The sequence below is a fragment of the Copadichromis virginalis genome, linkage group LG13 (assembly GCF_057382275.1).
Source record: "Copadichromis virginalis isolate Kocher_CV1m ecotype Utaka linkage group LG13, C_Virginalis_male_GT1.1, whole genome shotgun sequence".
Taxonomy (NCBI): Eukaryota; Metazoa; Chordata; class Actinopteri; order Cichliformes; family Cichlidae; genus Copadichromis; species Copadichromis virginalis.
This window is the reverse complement of record NC_140630.1, coordinates 25,044,874-25,059,387: the sequence shown is the minus strand read 5'-3', so window position 1 is coordinate 25,059,387 and position 14,514 is coordinate 25,044,874. Positions and strand designations below refer to the sequence as shown.

The 14,514-nt window shown below is 43.0% G+C and overlaps 1 protein-coding gene across 1 annotated transcript; it reads left to right on the top strand.

Moving 5' to 3' along the window:
- Nucleotides 1–3,249: 3,249 nt before the first annotated feature.
- LOC146695768 (transmembrane protein 121) lies at nucleotides 3,250–7,945 on the top strand. Its single transcript, XM_085478175.1, has 2 exons — nucleotides 3,250–4,427; nucleotides 4,711–7,945. The coding sequence occupies exon 2, from the start codon at nucleotides 4,917–4,919 to the stop codon at nucleotides 5,865–5,867; it is 951 nt and encodes a 316-aa protein (XP_085334301.1). The 5' UTR covers nucleotides 3,250–4,427; nucleotides 4,711–4,916; the 3' UTR covers nucleotides 5,868–7,945.
- The last annotated feature ends 6,569 nt before the right edge of the window (nucleotides 7,946–14,514 follow it).

Sequence of the window (14,514 nt, the reverse complement as noted above, 5' to 3'; positions counted from 1 at the left end):
CGTTAATGGGAAGGTGTTTCTATTTGGATTCGGTGCAGAGCAGCACAGTGAAATTAATCATACCCCACTCTTGACTCTTAAGTAAATCATCTGCAGTCGAAACACAAAGCAAATCTAATCAGCCTATTCATTCAGTGATGCATACCCTTGTGATTATGCCACTACCTGCAGCACTTAGGTGCACATTAATACCCTCTTTCAGTGTTGCTCTGGGGGAACATTGATGCAATTAATATGAATTGTGTGAGAAAACGGCATACTGTGTTTAAATGTCGGACAATAAAACCTTAATCGAGTGGACGTATGTGCTGTATCTTTGTAATAACTTTGAGTAAAAACCTTGTAGATATTTTCTTCTTGCAAAAATATCCTAATATCGCCCATCGACTGTCGACTGTCGGGGAATTAGGTGAGAGAGGGGTCCACAAACAGTGGCCACAAATGGGAAAGTAAAGAAAGTAAAGCTGCTTCTTGAGCTACGAATTGCAACCAGCCATAAGGAGAGTCTCCTCTTGAAAGCACATTTTCTTATAGCTCCATTGTTTAGAAAACACACTATGTGTTATTTAAGCTGAGTTCAAGGTACAATGTGCAGCGGTGAATTCCTCCCATGATATCTCTTTTGACAAGATGAGAAAACACGTTTCTTAGGCTGCTGCACTCGGTTGTCAAGGGAACATTTCTGAAAAATGGAGTGTTATGCTCTGAGAAAGCATGCTCAAATATTTGCATAAAGCCAAATACCATGTTTAGAGACAAACAGATTGAACTGCAGGTCCAAAAGATGAGATGACGAGGCCCCTGCTGTAGCCATTCCATTGCTTTTCTCTTTTTGTGCCTTCTGATAGTTGATTGTCAATGCTGATGCTAGACAATATTATGGAGAATGTGACTGGGGGTTTATTGTCTGCTATCTGTTGTGTTAGCTGCCTGGAGCTGAACTGTGATGATGCAGTGTCCCTGTCCAAGAGCCAAGGACAGTCCTCTGCAAGAGGCTGAGCAGACTCTGATGGACGAAGGAGAGAGGGCACAAGAGGACAGAGGACTTCTGAAGCACTCTTGGCATCAAATATAACATCTTGCTTGTATAACAGTATAATTACATTAATCAAGACTGAGATCTTTGACAGCAGCTGACAGTAAAAAAAACAACAACCCCCCCCCCCCCCCCCAGCATAAACACGTGTGTAAATCAGCTTTCTATAAAAGCGACAGTGATGTGATATCCTCACAGATTTAATGATGACAATACATAAATGCTGAGCATTTATAAGATAAGATAAGATAAGATAACCTTTATTAGTCCCACACGTGGGAAATTTGTTTTGTCACAGCAGGAAGTGGACAGTGCAAAAGTTATGACGCAAAAATAACTGAAGATAGAGAGCAGATGTGACTCAGTCCGAGCCCAGGTTAACTGCCCTGTTTAATGGAGAAGTTATATAGTCTTGGACTCCATTATATATATAACAAAAGGCATGTAAATGAAGATATAAATTATATATTAGTGGACGAGATGTGGGAGGAATAAGAAAGAGGAGAACACGCGGTGTATCAATCTCCATACTGATTCTAGGGGGAGTGAACCTATTAAGATCACAGGGCTGTTCCCGAGCGGTATAGGCAAACCATCTACTGATTTACATTACAATTCAGGCGTTCAGCCGACACTGATACCCATGTGGCTTTGAGTGAAATAGTGTAGCAGGTGTAGCACCTACCGTAAGTGCCCTGCTCATGGACACATTTCTGTTAGTGTGTGTCTGCTGCCTGTTGTGGGGATCAAACTTGTGACCTTTTCCTCAAACAACCACCCAGCCGCCATCTTTAATAATCAGTTAAATATGTTGCAGTAGCATTTTGTACCAGCTGGTATTAAACTGATGACTGCAATGTGTTGTGATTGTCAAAATGCATTAAAATGTTGTGGATGGAACATCAACTTTACAGTTTGCAAAGAAGGGTATAATTCATCATCATGGCCCAATTATGGTCGATAAATCCAGAGGAAATAGTCAATAAGAAATCTGTTGAAAGGCAAATGGCTGCTTCACTTGACTTCTTTTTCAGACCTCCATATGCTTCCATGATAAAGGCATGATAGAAGTTATAAACAGCCGTGGTTGCAGGTGTCAGCTGATGCGCAGCTGGTAATTCTGTAACCATATCCATTTGAGTGCAAAAAAGAAAAAAACAACAAATAAAAAAAATCAGCATGATTGATTGCAATTATGTTTTGTTGTCATTCCAGAGTCGGATGAAAAGTGCAGCCACGGTTGCATAGAAGACCAATAGTTTTTGACTCTTCAATAACCGCAATTCATGAAGTGAGCAGTAAATGGCTTCATACTGTACTAATGAAAGCAGTTTGGTTCCTCTGAGGGAGGATTATCCCTAATTGGCCCAGCTGGATAAACAGAGCTGGTGGTGTTAGCATACTGCATGGCAAAGCAAACACACCAACCTATTCCTACCTTTCTAAAAAAATTAACTTTCTTTTTTTTTTTAGAAAGGTATTATCTCCAAGCCCAGGCATTATTACATCTCAGGGGATAAAAATGTTTCCTTTGACATTTGGTCCCACCCAGCACATCTCCCAGTGTTCCTTTTTCCTCTCCTCAGTTCGTGTCATCCTTCCTCCTCGTCACTTTTCCCTCCCTTTCTTTTTCTCTACGTCTGTACCTCCCCATCTCTTCTCACCCCTCATCTCTTTGGGTTACTGGCCCTGTCTTAGTCTCCTGATTCAGTGCTCCATTGGTAGATCAATAGAAAGGCTCTCTGTCAAGAGAGGCGTTGAAACCCCCCCCCCCCCCCCCCAATACCCCCCATCTTCCTCTCTTCAATCCCCCTCCTACCCCCACCCCAACCTCCCCATGTCTCCCCAGATGACTGCAGACACACATCCTCCTGGGAAGCTGGCTTTCTACATCCCATACTGGAGAGCATCTCCCCCCCTCTCCTCTCCGGATCACTTTTCATCTCCATTCACCTCGAACTTGGGAGAGGTAGAACTGCACGGCGCCATAATGGGCTTTTTAAAGAAGACGGAGACCGGAGGCTTTTTCTGGGAGCCAAAACAGAAAACAGCCCGAGAAAATAGGATATCAGTGCAAGACACAATGTGAAAAGCAGAAAGGGAAGTGAGAGAGGTAAAGAAAAAGAAAGGCAAGGGAAAACAGGATGAGAGAAAGAGAGAGAAGTTGTGCATTCAGCTAAGCTGCAGAACGCTGGCTCCCTCCCCAACCTCTTTCCCACCCTGCTTTTCTCCACCCCCTGGAAAAGTGTTCTGTCTCTCTCTCTCTCGCTCTCTCTACCTCTTTTCTCTCTCCTCTCTGCAGCTGTGGTCTGCTGAGTGTCACCTCCACACAGCAAGTGCCTTTACTTGGGCAGAACAGGGAGAAGGAGCGTAGCTGTGAGAGAGACACACGGAGAGAAAGGGGGAAAAAATCTCAGGAGTGTGTCTCAACGCACCAGAGGAGCATCTCTCTGACTTCGGAGAGGGCTGAAGAGCGCACAGAGACTGACGGGCAGAGACAAGCAGCGGCGTTGGAGTATAACAGTGCTGGTGGTGTTGGCAGAGCACGCCGAGTGGACACAGGGGAATCCACCGGCGCTGTTGATCCTGGTGTCCCTGGCAAGAAAGAAACAACAACAAAAAAACTGCTTGAGCGGGAGACAGAAAGCGGTGCAGCAGCCAGGATCTCGCCAGGGGGGCAGCATTTTACAGCGACAACGAAGCGTGGAGACAGCTGAAACCTGCGCGCAGACACACTCTCTCTCCCTCACACGCGCGCATGCACACACACACATGCAAACAGTGAGTGTGAGCGAAAAGGGACGCTCGCGGTGCTTTCAAAAGAGCCACAAAAATCCTTCTTCTTGTGAAACGCACATACTTGCACAGGAAAACAACACAAAACATTTCATCTTCTTCGGCCAGGGATGGTGGATGATGAAGGAGAAAACTTCTGGAGAGGAAATTGTCTTTGAAGCAGGACTTACTGCTGAGGTTTTGTATTTTTAATCAACTTTGTCACCACCACCCTGTTTTTTTCTTTTTGAAGTTGGGGCATTTTAAAGCCTCCGTCTAAGCACAACAACTAAACAACCTCTATTCTTAGAGGCAGAAATTGAGAGCTGTCTTTGTGACCATCAAGATGTCTATTCCTGATTCGGTCTGATTGGTAAGTGGATTATGACGGCAAGATTTGGGGATTTTTCTTTCACCTGAAGAAAGAAAGAAGGAAAGAGCGACAGAAACCTATCCATGATTGGTGGATTTATGGCTGTCAGAGAAGGAGAGGATCCCTTGCCTTTTCTCCTCTCTTCTCCTGTGGATTACAGATGGGCTTTGTGATCTCCCAGTGCAGTCTCATGGATGATCGCTCGCTGCCAGTCATTAGGATAAAGTACAAAGAGGGACACAAGTGAGTATTCAGCTGGATTTTTATCTCTCCAGCTTAAGCTTGCATGAAAACAAGGGTGTCGAGAGTGAATCTGTAACGAGAGCACATCGCAGCAGCTTTTCTCTTTTAATAAGAGAAACTGCAACTCGCTGATTAAACTGTTGTGTTCCCTGAATAATTATCAGAGCGTAAAAAGGTAGGCACATCCTGAGATATTGATTCACAGACAAGTGAAGCTGTATGTTTACAGACCGTTTACCAATTAACACAATTTACTAAATGAGGGGTGCTGTCTACCCGGCAGGTGGCTTGGGCACAGGCGGAGATTGATTGAAGTGATCTGTGTGAATCCTATTAATGCATCCTGGATTGTGGCCAAGAAAGAAGCAATGGAGGGGAACACCGCTGTCTAGCAGCGCTATCTGATCTGCCTCTCACTGGACAACTGAGGACCCTCTGCACTCCCTCTTCAACGACAAACCTCCTCTTCTTCTTCTCAGACAGGCAAGGATGGTACCCCCGCCTCCCACCAACAAACCCCACGTGTGCTTGTCCACCATTCTGATCATGAGCAGCATGGCGCTGATTGATGCCTACCTGGTAGAGCAGAATCACGGCCCCCGCAAGATCGGCATCTGCATCATGGTGATGGTGGGAGACATCTGCTTCTTAATTGTCTTGCGTTACGTGGCAGTGTGGGTGGGCGCCGAGGTGCGCACAGCGAAGCGAGGCTACGCCATGATTCTCTGGTTTCTTTACATCTTCGTGCTGGAGATCAAGGTTTACTTTGTGTATCAAAACTACAAAGCAGACAGGAAGAGCTTGGACGCTCTCGCGAGGAAAGCCTTGACCTTGCTGCTGTCTATTTGCATCCCAGTGCTGTTTGTGGTGCTGGTGGCTATCGACCACATGGAGTATGTTCGAGCCTTCAAGAAGCGCGAGGAGATCCGTAACCGCCTCTTCTGGGTGGTGGTGGACTTGCTGGACATACTGGACATCCAAGCCAACCTGTGGGAGCCACAAAAGAAAGGGCTTCCTCTGTGGGCCGAGGGCCTGATGTTCTTCTACTGCTACATCCTCCTGCTCGTGCTGCCCTGCGTGTCCTTGAGCGAGATCAGCATGCAGGGCATCAACATTGTCCCCCACAAGATGCTCCTGTACCCCATCCTCAGTCTTGTGACCATTAACATCATCACTCTGTTCATCCGCGGGGGGAACATGCTTTTGTACAGGGACGCCAGGGTATCTGGGATCCTAATAGGAAAGAACATCTTGGCCATCATCCTAAAGACCTGCAGCTTTGTGCAGTACAGGAGACAGTTGCAGAACGCTCCTCCCGCCTTCGGGGTCGAGCTGCAGAAAAACTCAGTGGCCCACGCTCGCCCTGCCCCCACCCCTCCTCAAGTGGTAATGCAGGACCAGACACCCCTCCCCGAGGTGACTACTTGCGAACACACATGACAAAACAGCGGGGCGAACCCTGGAAATACAAGTGTATATGACCCTCAGGACGCTGGCGGGGCACAGTTTTCCACACCTTTTAGGGCATGCGAACACTAATGTGAACACACGGGAGATCAACATCTCCTCTGATGCTTCATGGCACAGAGAACACTGCAGACACTTAGTGATGATAGAGCGTCGGATCCAAAGCTGTCATTGGTGCAAAATACAGTATTATTTGTGACTTTGTTAAAGCGTTTCCTCCAGTAAATCCAGTTACCTGTGTATTTTTTCTAATTGTACAACTGAAAGAAAAAAGAAAAACAACCTATTGCAACTATTGCAAGATTAGAGGAATATATTTTTGAATTGTGTGTGTTGCATTCTAATCTTAAATTTAAGGGTCTGTGTGGTGTGGTGTGCATTTTCTGTTCCTCGATTGTTCCTTGTAGTCGAGGGCTTCAACGTGTCCGATTTAGAGGGAGCAACCAATGAGAGAATCAAACAGTTAAAAGCTTTCTCTGGAAAGAAGTGTTTTTATATGTGATTCTTTGATAAAGTATTGTGTACAAGATAAAGGCTCTCCTGCGCTCTCACTGGCTGTAAAAGGGGTTTTTCATAAAGGCATTTGAAAGTTACTGGACCAATCGACTATATTTCACCTTTTAATTAAAATTCAGCAAATGTTCTTTAATTAACCTGGGATACAAAGAAAGACAGACAATGATTTTCCCCCCTTTTCTCACTCTGGTTCAATCTACAATTAGAGGCTGCTTAACTGGCAAAGTGGTGCCTTTGCAGTGTCATTCATCTTAAGAGTGATCATACATTCCAGGGTGGCAATTTTGGGGGACATTTGAAATGAATTATCTGCACAGTTATGAACCGTTTTATCACAGCAAAAGGCTCACTGAGATGCAGTTAGCCACAGGATAAAGTACACAGCCGAGGGCCGGCACTGCAGACGGATAAATGATTCCCAAATAAGGAAGCCCGTTTAATATCCTCCTCAGGCAAACAGTAACTATCTGTGCTTGCGCTTCGTGGCGGCAGCAGTTCTAAGCACTGTCATTTTGTTCCTCACACAAAAGACAAAATGGATACCTCGGTCCAGTGATGTGAATCCATGCAACAAGCCAAGAAAACATCATGTCTTCTAATATGATAAATCTCTTTCAGCCCTCAGCTCTCCGCCACCAGTTGAGTCAGAGCTGGAGCTTGTTTGCAATTTCAGCGATGGACACGCTTAAACTTTTTGCTAAATCTCAATATGAATGTCAAAGACAGAAAAAAATGCTGGGAATGACATATTTGCTGCAAAGAATATTTTTTACTGGGCCTTCGCTATCTATCCGAAACATAAAACTGAAGGTCAGGTGCTTTAATTTGATGCAGTGCACAAATGACACTGGCAGAGGTGCCACAAAAATGTGAACAATGTTTTTGCAAAAGGTTCCTGCTCTTGTTCTTTTTATTTTATTTTATTTTTTTGCATAATCTTTCTCACTGCATGCATAATGTAAAAAGCACAATGATTATCGAAACCAGTGTTTTTTATCTATGCAAGGCTCAGTTACAGGAATGTAGCAGCGTTTGGTGGCACAAAACAGGCTGTTGCATTAAGACTGCTGCAGCTAGCATTATTTTGTCAGTGTTGTTGGCTTGTAAAATTACAGCATCAGCAATTTGGACTATAATACACAATTGAATTGTATTGTTTTTGCAGAACTGATGCAATGAAAAGAAAGCATTCATCCTTTAAAATAGTATTTGTGATTTAAAACAATGATCAAGTGTTTTTTTCTGAAACTGGCAACCTTACATCTCTCACTGTATGGAGGACCACATAACAGCTTTCTATTGGGTTCTACAAACAAAAGGAAAACTGCCATTTTTGCAAAAAACAAACAAACAAAAAAACAAACCCAAAACAAATAGTTTGTTGTATAAATCAAAGCATGAAAATCCCTATATAAAGGGGGGCCATTCTGTTCCTTTCCAGCATATTTTCATCTTTTGACTCCAGTAGAGTAGCTTTGCATAAGTCACAGGTCAAAAATAATTCTTATTTCTTACACAGCCCCTCACTTCATCCATTCTCTGAACCCCCCCCCCCCCCCATTCCCTTTCCTTTAGGACTACTTTCTTATGACTCTCTGCCCTTTTCAAACAGATGTTTGGAGCAGCGGGTGGATGAGGAGATCCGCTCATTAACATCACACGCAGCCGAGAGAAGGAAAAACTGCATTTTTACATACACTAATCTCCTTATTTGAAACTTATGATGTATTTATTTAAAATATAAACATTCATCACTGCATGACATAAACTCACCAGCCAGTTTGTTAGGTACACCTGTTCAAGCTCTCTATCCATCCATCCATCCATTTTCTTCCACTTATCCAATTCAGGGTCACAGTTGGGCTGGAACCTATCCCAGCTGTTTTAGAATTGGGGGGGGGGCACATATCGCAAATTTATCACAGGGCTATTACAGTCCTCATTAATGCAAATCTCTAATCAGGCAGTCACATGACAGCAACTCAGAAGATTCAGGCATGTAGACATGAAGGTAAGGGAAAGTTCAAATTGAGCATCAGAATGGGAAAGAAAGGTGATTTAAGCAACTCTGAATATGGGATTGTTGTTGATACCAAACAAATGGACTGAATAAATGATAAATGGACTTATATAGTGCCGTTCTAATCCATTTGAGTGCTAAAAGTTCTTTATACGACATTTTCCATTCACCCAAGCACTTTTTTCTACATAAGCGCTTTCTATCTAACAATCACACTCTGAGAGATGCATCAGAGAGCAACTTGGGGTTAGTGTATTGCCCAAGGATATTTGGAATGCAGACTGGGAGCAGTCAGGGATTGAACCATCAGCCTTCTGATTAGTAGATAACCTCCTGAGCTGCAGCCACCCCTTAGTAGTTCAGGATTTTAGTATTTCAGAATCTGCTCATTCAATCGATATCTAGGTTTTATAGAGAATGGCATGAAAAACAAAAAATATCCACTGAGGATAAATCCCTCAATGATGTCAGAGGAGAATGGTCGGACTGCTTTGAGCGGATAGGAAAACAGCAGTATTTCAAATGAACCCTTCTGCATACCTTGTTACAATTAAAGGTATGCAGAAGCAGAAGACCACAGCAGGGGTCATTTGATATCTGCAGTAACTGTGTGATGCTATAATGTCAATATGGTCCAAAATCTCTGAAATGCCACCGTGAATCTATGCCACGAAGAAATAAGGCAGTTCTGAAGACAAAGGATGGTCCAACCCAGTACCACCAATGTGTATCCAACAAAGTGGCCAGTGAGTGTATATGTTACAGAAAATACAGTACTGTTCAAACATCTTGAGCCACCTCTTATTTCTTTATATTTTGCTTGCAAGGAGCCAGACAAAGTGCATTTGAGCAATAAGCTTCTATAAGCTTTCTGAAGGTTATTCAAACATTTTCTTTGGACATTGGCTACTTTTTGTAAACCTATTGTCTCTCACCATTTTAGAGGTCTGTTAAGCTACTTAACACAGACCTATGACTCATTCAAGGATAAAAAGAAGACATCTAACTCGAGGAATGAACCAGTGTTGTGTCTACACGTAACAGAGAACTTAGCAGAGAGCCAAATTTAAATTCTATCTTTAGGCACTTTGTTACTTGCAGCCTGTCACAAAAACAGATGATTTGTTTTGATTTCTTTAGTTGAATGTAATCTGAAAAATGCCAAAGATAACACAGTTTGACAGGCACAAAATACGCTGCCATGTTCTACAGTATGTTGACTCCTCTATGACAAGAACTTGGTGACAGTGGGAAGGAAAAACTCCCTTTTAACAGGAAAAACCTCAGGCAGAACCAGGTTCAGGGAGGGGCAGCCATTCACTGCGACCAGTTGGGAGTGGTAGATGGCGAACTGTAGATGGATCCACTTACTGTGGACCCATCAGAAATGGTCTCAGTGAAAGGGTGGCTGTCAAGAAGCCATTCTTAAGAAAGAAAAACAGGGAGAAAAGACTGAGGTATGCCAAATTACACAAGAACTAGACTTGTCAGTGACAACAGGCCTTATGGAGTAATAAGTAATGACAGAACAAAAGGCAGCCAACATCCAAAGAAGAAGCTGAATGTCCTTGAATGTCAAGAAGCCTGGAGAACTATTTCTGAAGACTTCTTAAAGAAATGACACGAAAACTTGCCTAAGAGAGTTCAGGCTGTGTTGAAGAATAAAGGTTTGTCAAACCAAATACTGACTTTAGAATTGTACCACAAACAAAAAGCTTACCACTTATCTTGTCCAATTTTGAAAACACAGACTACAAACACTATGTAATTAATTAATTTCATTCTTCTTTTATGTAAAAACAAAAGAAAAATGTAAACGGAGAGAACGCATTCTGCAACTTCCATTCATCCTGCAGTACCAAGATTATTTCAGGACTCCTGCTTCCTAATGACAGAGTACAGGCACAGATTTCAAGGGTGAAAGACGAGTGCAATGCATAAAGAGCAGAGAAACTGGAGAGTTTAGGGCTACATACCTGCACATGCGCGCACTCATTTGCATTATCCAGGTTCCAGTTCATGTGACCTGCATGCCATTTGACTGTGTGAAGAAACAACTGAACACACTGTGCTGAGGAACGTTATGCAAATTAATGCTAAGATTCAAACTCAGGTCCTTCTTGCTGTGATGTGACAAGGCAAGGCAAGGCAAGGCAAGGCAAGTTTATTTGTATAGCACAATTCAACAACAAGGTGATTCAAAGTGCTTTGCAGAGACATTAGAAACAAGAACAAATAAAAAGCATGATTTAAAATTGAATAAAACAAGCAAATAAACTAACTAACTAATTAACAAACAAACAAACAAACAAACAAACAAACAAACAACAGTATATAACTGAACATTTCTGACACCCAACAAAGCACACTCTCCTTCCTTCCAAGTAAACTTCATGCACAGTCCAACTGCGGCATGTTTAACACGGTTATGCTTTGTTTCACAATAACAAGTGATTTTTTTTTAATTTATTTAAAATTATGCATATGGTGGGTTGCCATCAGTGCGACCAGATGATGTAGTACAGTCACACAGCAAAACCAGATGGCTGGAGAAGTGATAATGAGCTCATTCTGGCTTGCTCCAAAAGTCTTCACTTGCTTACAGCATGTAGAGTGTTAAATCAAACATAAATAGAATATCAGTATATCTATTCCTCTGCTATCACTATATAATTGCACATCTGGCAAATTACAAAAAGCTTTTATTCTTTTTTTTAAAACTTCTTCTAATCATCTGCAAAGCACTTACTACTGTTTATGCCAGCCTAGGTTTATTATCTTAAAATGGTTTTAAAAGCATGAAGATTATCTACACCTTGAAAGCCCGGCTGTCCCTTTGGGCATTCACCCAACCCAATCAACCCCCACACACCACTGCGCATCACCCGTCCTGCACTGCCAGCTCCTGAATGAACGTTACATTCATCCAGATGACTGTGGGTTTTTTTTTTCTTGATTTGCTTTGCACTCTCAAATGTTAATAAACTGGAAAGGCTGCACCTCCACACTTACTACATTAACACTGACAAAGCAGCCCATGCCAAGCGAGCGAGCGGGGAAGACAAACAGCTGCAGTAAATTCACAGCCTGACCTTCGTCAGTCTTGGATGGCGGGTAACAAATGTATTTTTCCATGGGATGCATGTTAGAGCACGAGGAGGACAAAGCGGCGCAGAAAAAGAATGGTCACTGAGTATTGATTATGCTGCGTAGAGGATAACTGATATTAGATTTAAAAAGGGCCACTTTCCCAAAACAAATAACGGGGATGTTATTTGGATACAGGAGATTTATTGCGATGCTGCAATACCGTGTGTATTTAAAGCTTCTCTGTGATGCTGCAACCAAACAGTGGTGCAGTCAGTTCACGTGATTATGGATGCTTTAATCTAAAATTTAGATGCTGTGCACATGAGCAAAGCAAAGAAAGGTCACAAAGTCTGCAGTCTGAACTCATCCCAGTCCTGCTAAACACATGTGCGCGCTCTGATTTTCCGAGCACGTGAACATTAGCTGTGAGCAACATCCTCAAACAGTTTTGCTGAGGAGTCGTAATTACCCGCTTTTCACTCGAAACACTCGTGCAACTTATCTTTTTCAGCACATTCAATCACCAGATTACAACCAGCGTAATTACAAAACAGATTCCTCACACATCCCCTCAGCCACGCATGCATGAATTTTACGAGGAAAGAGCCGAGGGCACGGTTGCTATTCGCAATGCCCCTGCAACAGGGAAGGTTTCGCTATCTTGTTCGTGCACAGTTCAGCGAGGATTAACAACAGCTGTGAAGTGTGAACCCAGCAGAGGATCAAGCCTGTGACTCGCAGCTACAGTATGATCTTTCTAATAATCAGGTCACTCTGCTGGACTGCCAGCAACTTTCAGTCGACCCAACAGGGAAGCCAGGTGTCGGAAATGAGAGCCAGTCGCTCCGAGCGCTGTGAAGTGCTGAATGTAAATGTGAATTATGAAGAGCTGTTTCAGTATTTTTCGACTTCTTGGCAGTTTTCGAATTTCAACCCAAGCAATTCGCCAAGTTTTTGCTAAGACGCTGTTGACATATGAAAGCTGTAGATGGTTTACAGCTCTCTGTGTTGTTAACAGAATATTTTTGATTTATTTTCTAGGAATTAGTGATGATATATATCCATCCATATTGTTTTGCTGTGAGATATATTTGCCCTAGAAATGCCTGTTTACAAGCCAAGTGGTACTTGGCTTGTAAACTTAATGTTGATGTGACCTGTCCCTTTAAAGTAAATATTAAGTAATACACATATCTGTAATGGATTTCTTTATTCTGTAATCCAGTGTTTCCCAAACACAAATGATCAGTTGTGCCATGGAAGATTATCTGGTTCCACCTGATTAATACTCTAAGCGAGTAACGGGCAGAACAATTACATTCTCGTCCACTAGAGGGCATTACTACGGTGGCCCCTAGAGACAAAGCACGTACAAACTCCAAAACACATGCAAACTCCAAAACACTTGCAAACTCCAAAACACTTGCAAACTCCAAAACACATGGAAACTCCAAAACACATGCAAACTCCAAAACACATGCAAACTCCAAAACACATGGAAACTCCAAAACACATGCAAACTCCAAAACACATGGAAACTCCAAAACACATGCAAACTCCAAAACACTTGCAAACTCCAAAACACATGGAAACTCCAAAACACATGCAAACTCCAAAACACATGCAAACTCCAAAACACATGCAAACTCCAAAACACTTGCAAAATCCAAAACACTTGCAAACTCCAAAACACTTGCAAACTCCAAAACACTTGCAAACTCCAAAACACATGCAAACTCCAAAACACTTGCAAACTCCAAAACACTTGCAAACTCCAAAACACATGCAAACTCCAAAACACTTGCAAACTCCAAAACACTTGCAAACTCCAAAACACTTGCAAACCCCAAAACACATGCAAATTCCAAAACACAACGGAAGTGCTCCAGGACGCTAGGGGCAGTGTTGAGCTTTTGTTACCTAGTAACTACACAAGCCAGGAAGTACCAATGACCGGATTTTGGGCTGTATCCCAGGGTCAGGGTCTGCAGCCTTAAAGGCCGCATTTTAAGGCCGATTACGTCACAGCGACACGACGAAGGCTGTCCCAATTCAAAGGCTGCTCGAAATGTGGCCCTCAAATGCGTCCTTAATTTCCCAGAATTTTAAGGATGGGTCGGTGTAGCCTTCATGGCCCAACATATCCCAGATTTCATACCGCGTGGGTGGTGTGGATAATTTTGCCAAAAAAAACGGCGGAAGTGGAGCCGCCGAAGAGTAAACTTTCAGAAGTAAGTACTGAATATTATGTCACTTATTTATGCGCAAATGTTTTTATAATGAAGAACATTAAAACATTACTGTTGGCCACATGTCGGGAAAGTTATGTGACATTAGCGATGTTTGTACTAACTTGGTTTTAAAGCCTTTACTTTAAAATATACGCCGTTCAATAGTTGACTTTAATCTTACAGAGAATGTGATGATTTTATGGATAATTAAAGTCAGTCATATATCCACAAACACAACAAGCTGAAAGTCAGTGATGCTGCTCGGTTTGCAGTCCTGAATATCACGGCACAAGCAGGATTCACTGCACTGTTAATGTTATCTATGTTATATTGCTGCCTTTGTTCGGTGGTGTCGAGCCAAACGGACTTTAACGTGTGTTTGAACGAGCTGACGGTTCACTCGTTAAGCTGAAAGAAAGATGCTTTAATCACAGGAATCACACATGGTAAATGGTAAATGGCCTGTATTTATATAGCGCTTTACTAGTCCCTAAGGACCCCAAAGCGCTTTACATATCCAGTCATCCACCCATTCACACACACGATGGCAAGCTACATTGTAGCCACAGCCACCCTGGGGCGCACTGACAGAGGCGAGGCTGCCGGACACTGGCGCCACCGGGCCCTCTGACCACCACCAGTAGGCAACGGGTGAAGTGTCTTGCCCAAGGACACAACGACCAAGACTGTCCAAGCCGGGGCTCGAACCGGCAACCTTCCGATTACAAGGCGAACGCCCAACTCTTGAGCCACGATCGCCCGT

Bases quoted from the DNA above. Each gene is read 5' to 3' on its own strand.
- LOC146695768 (XM_085478175.1), top strand. From the start codon at position 4,917: ATGGTACCCCCGCCTCCCACCAACAAACCCCACGTGTGCTTGTCCACC.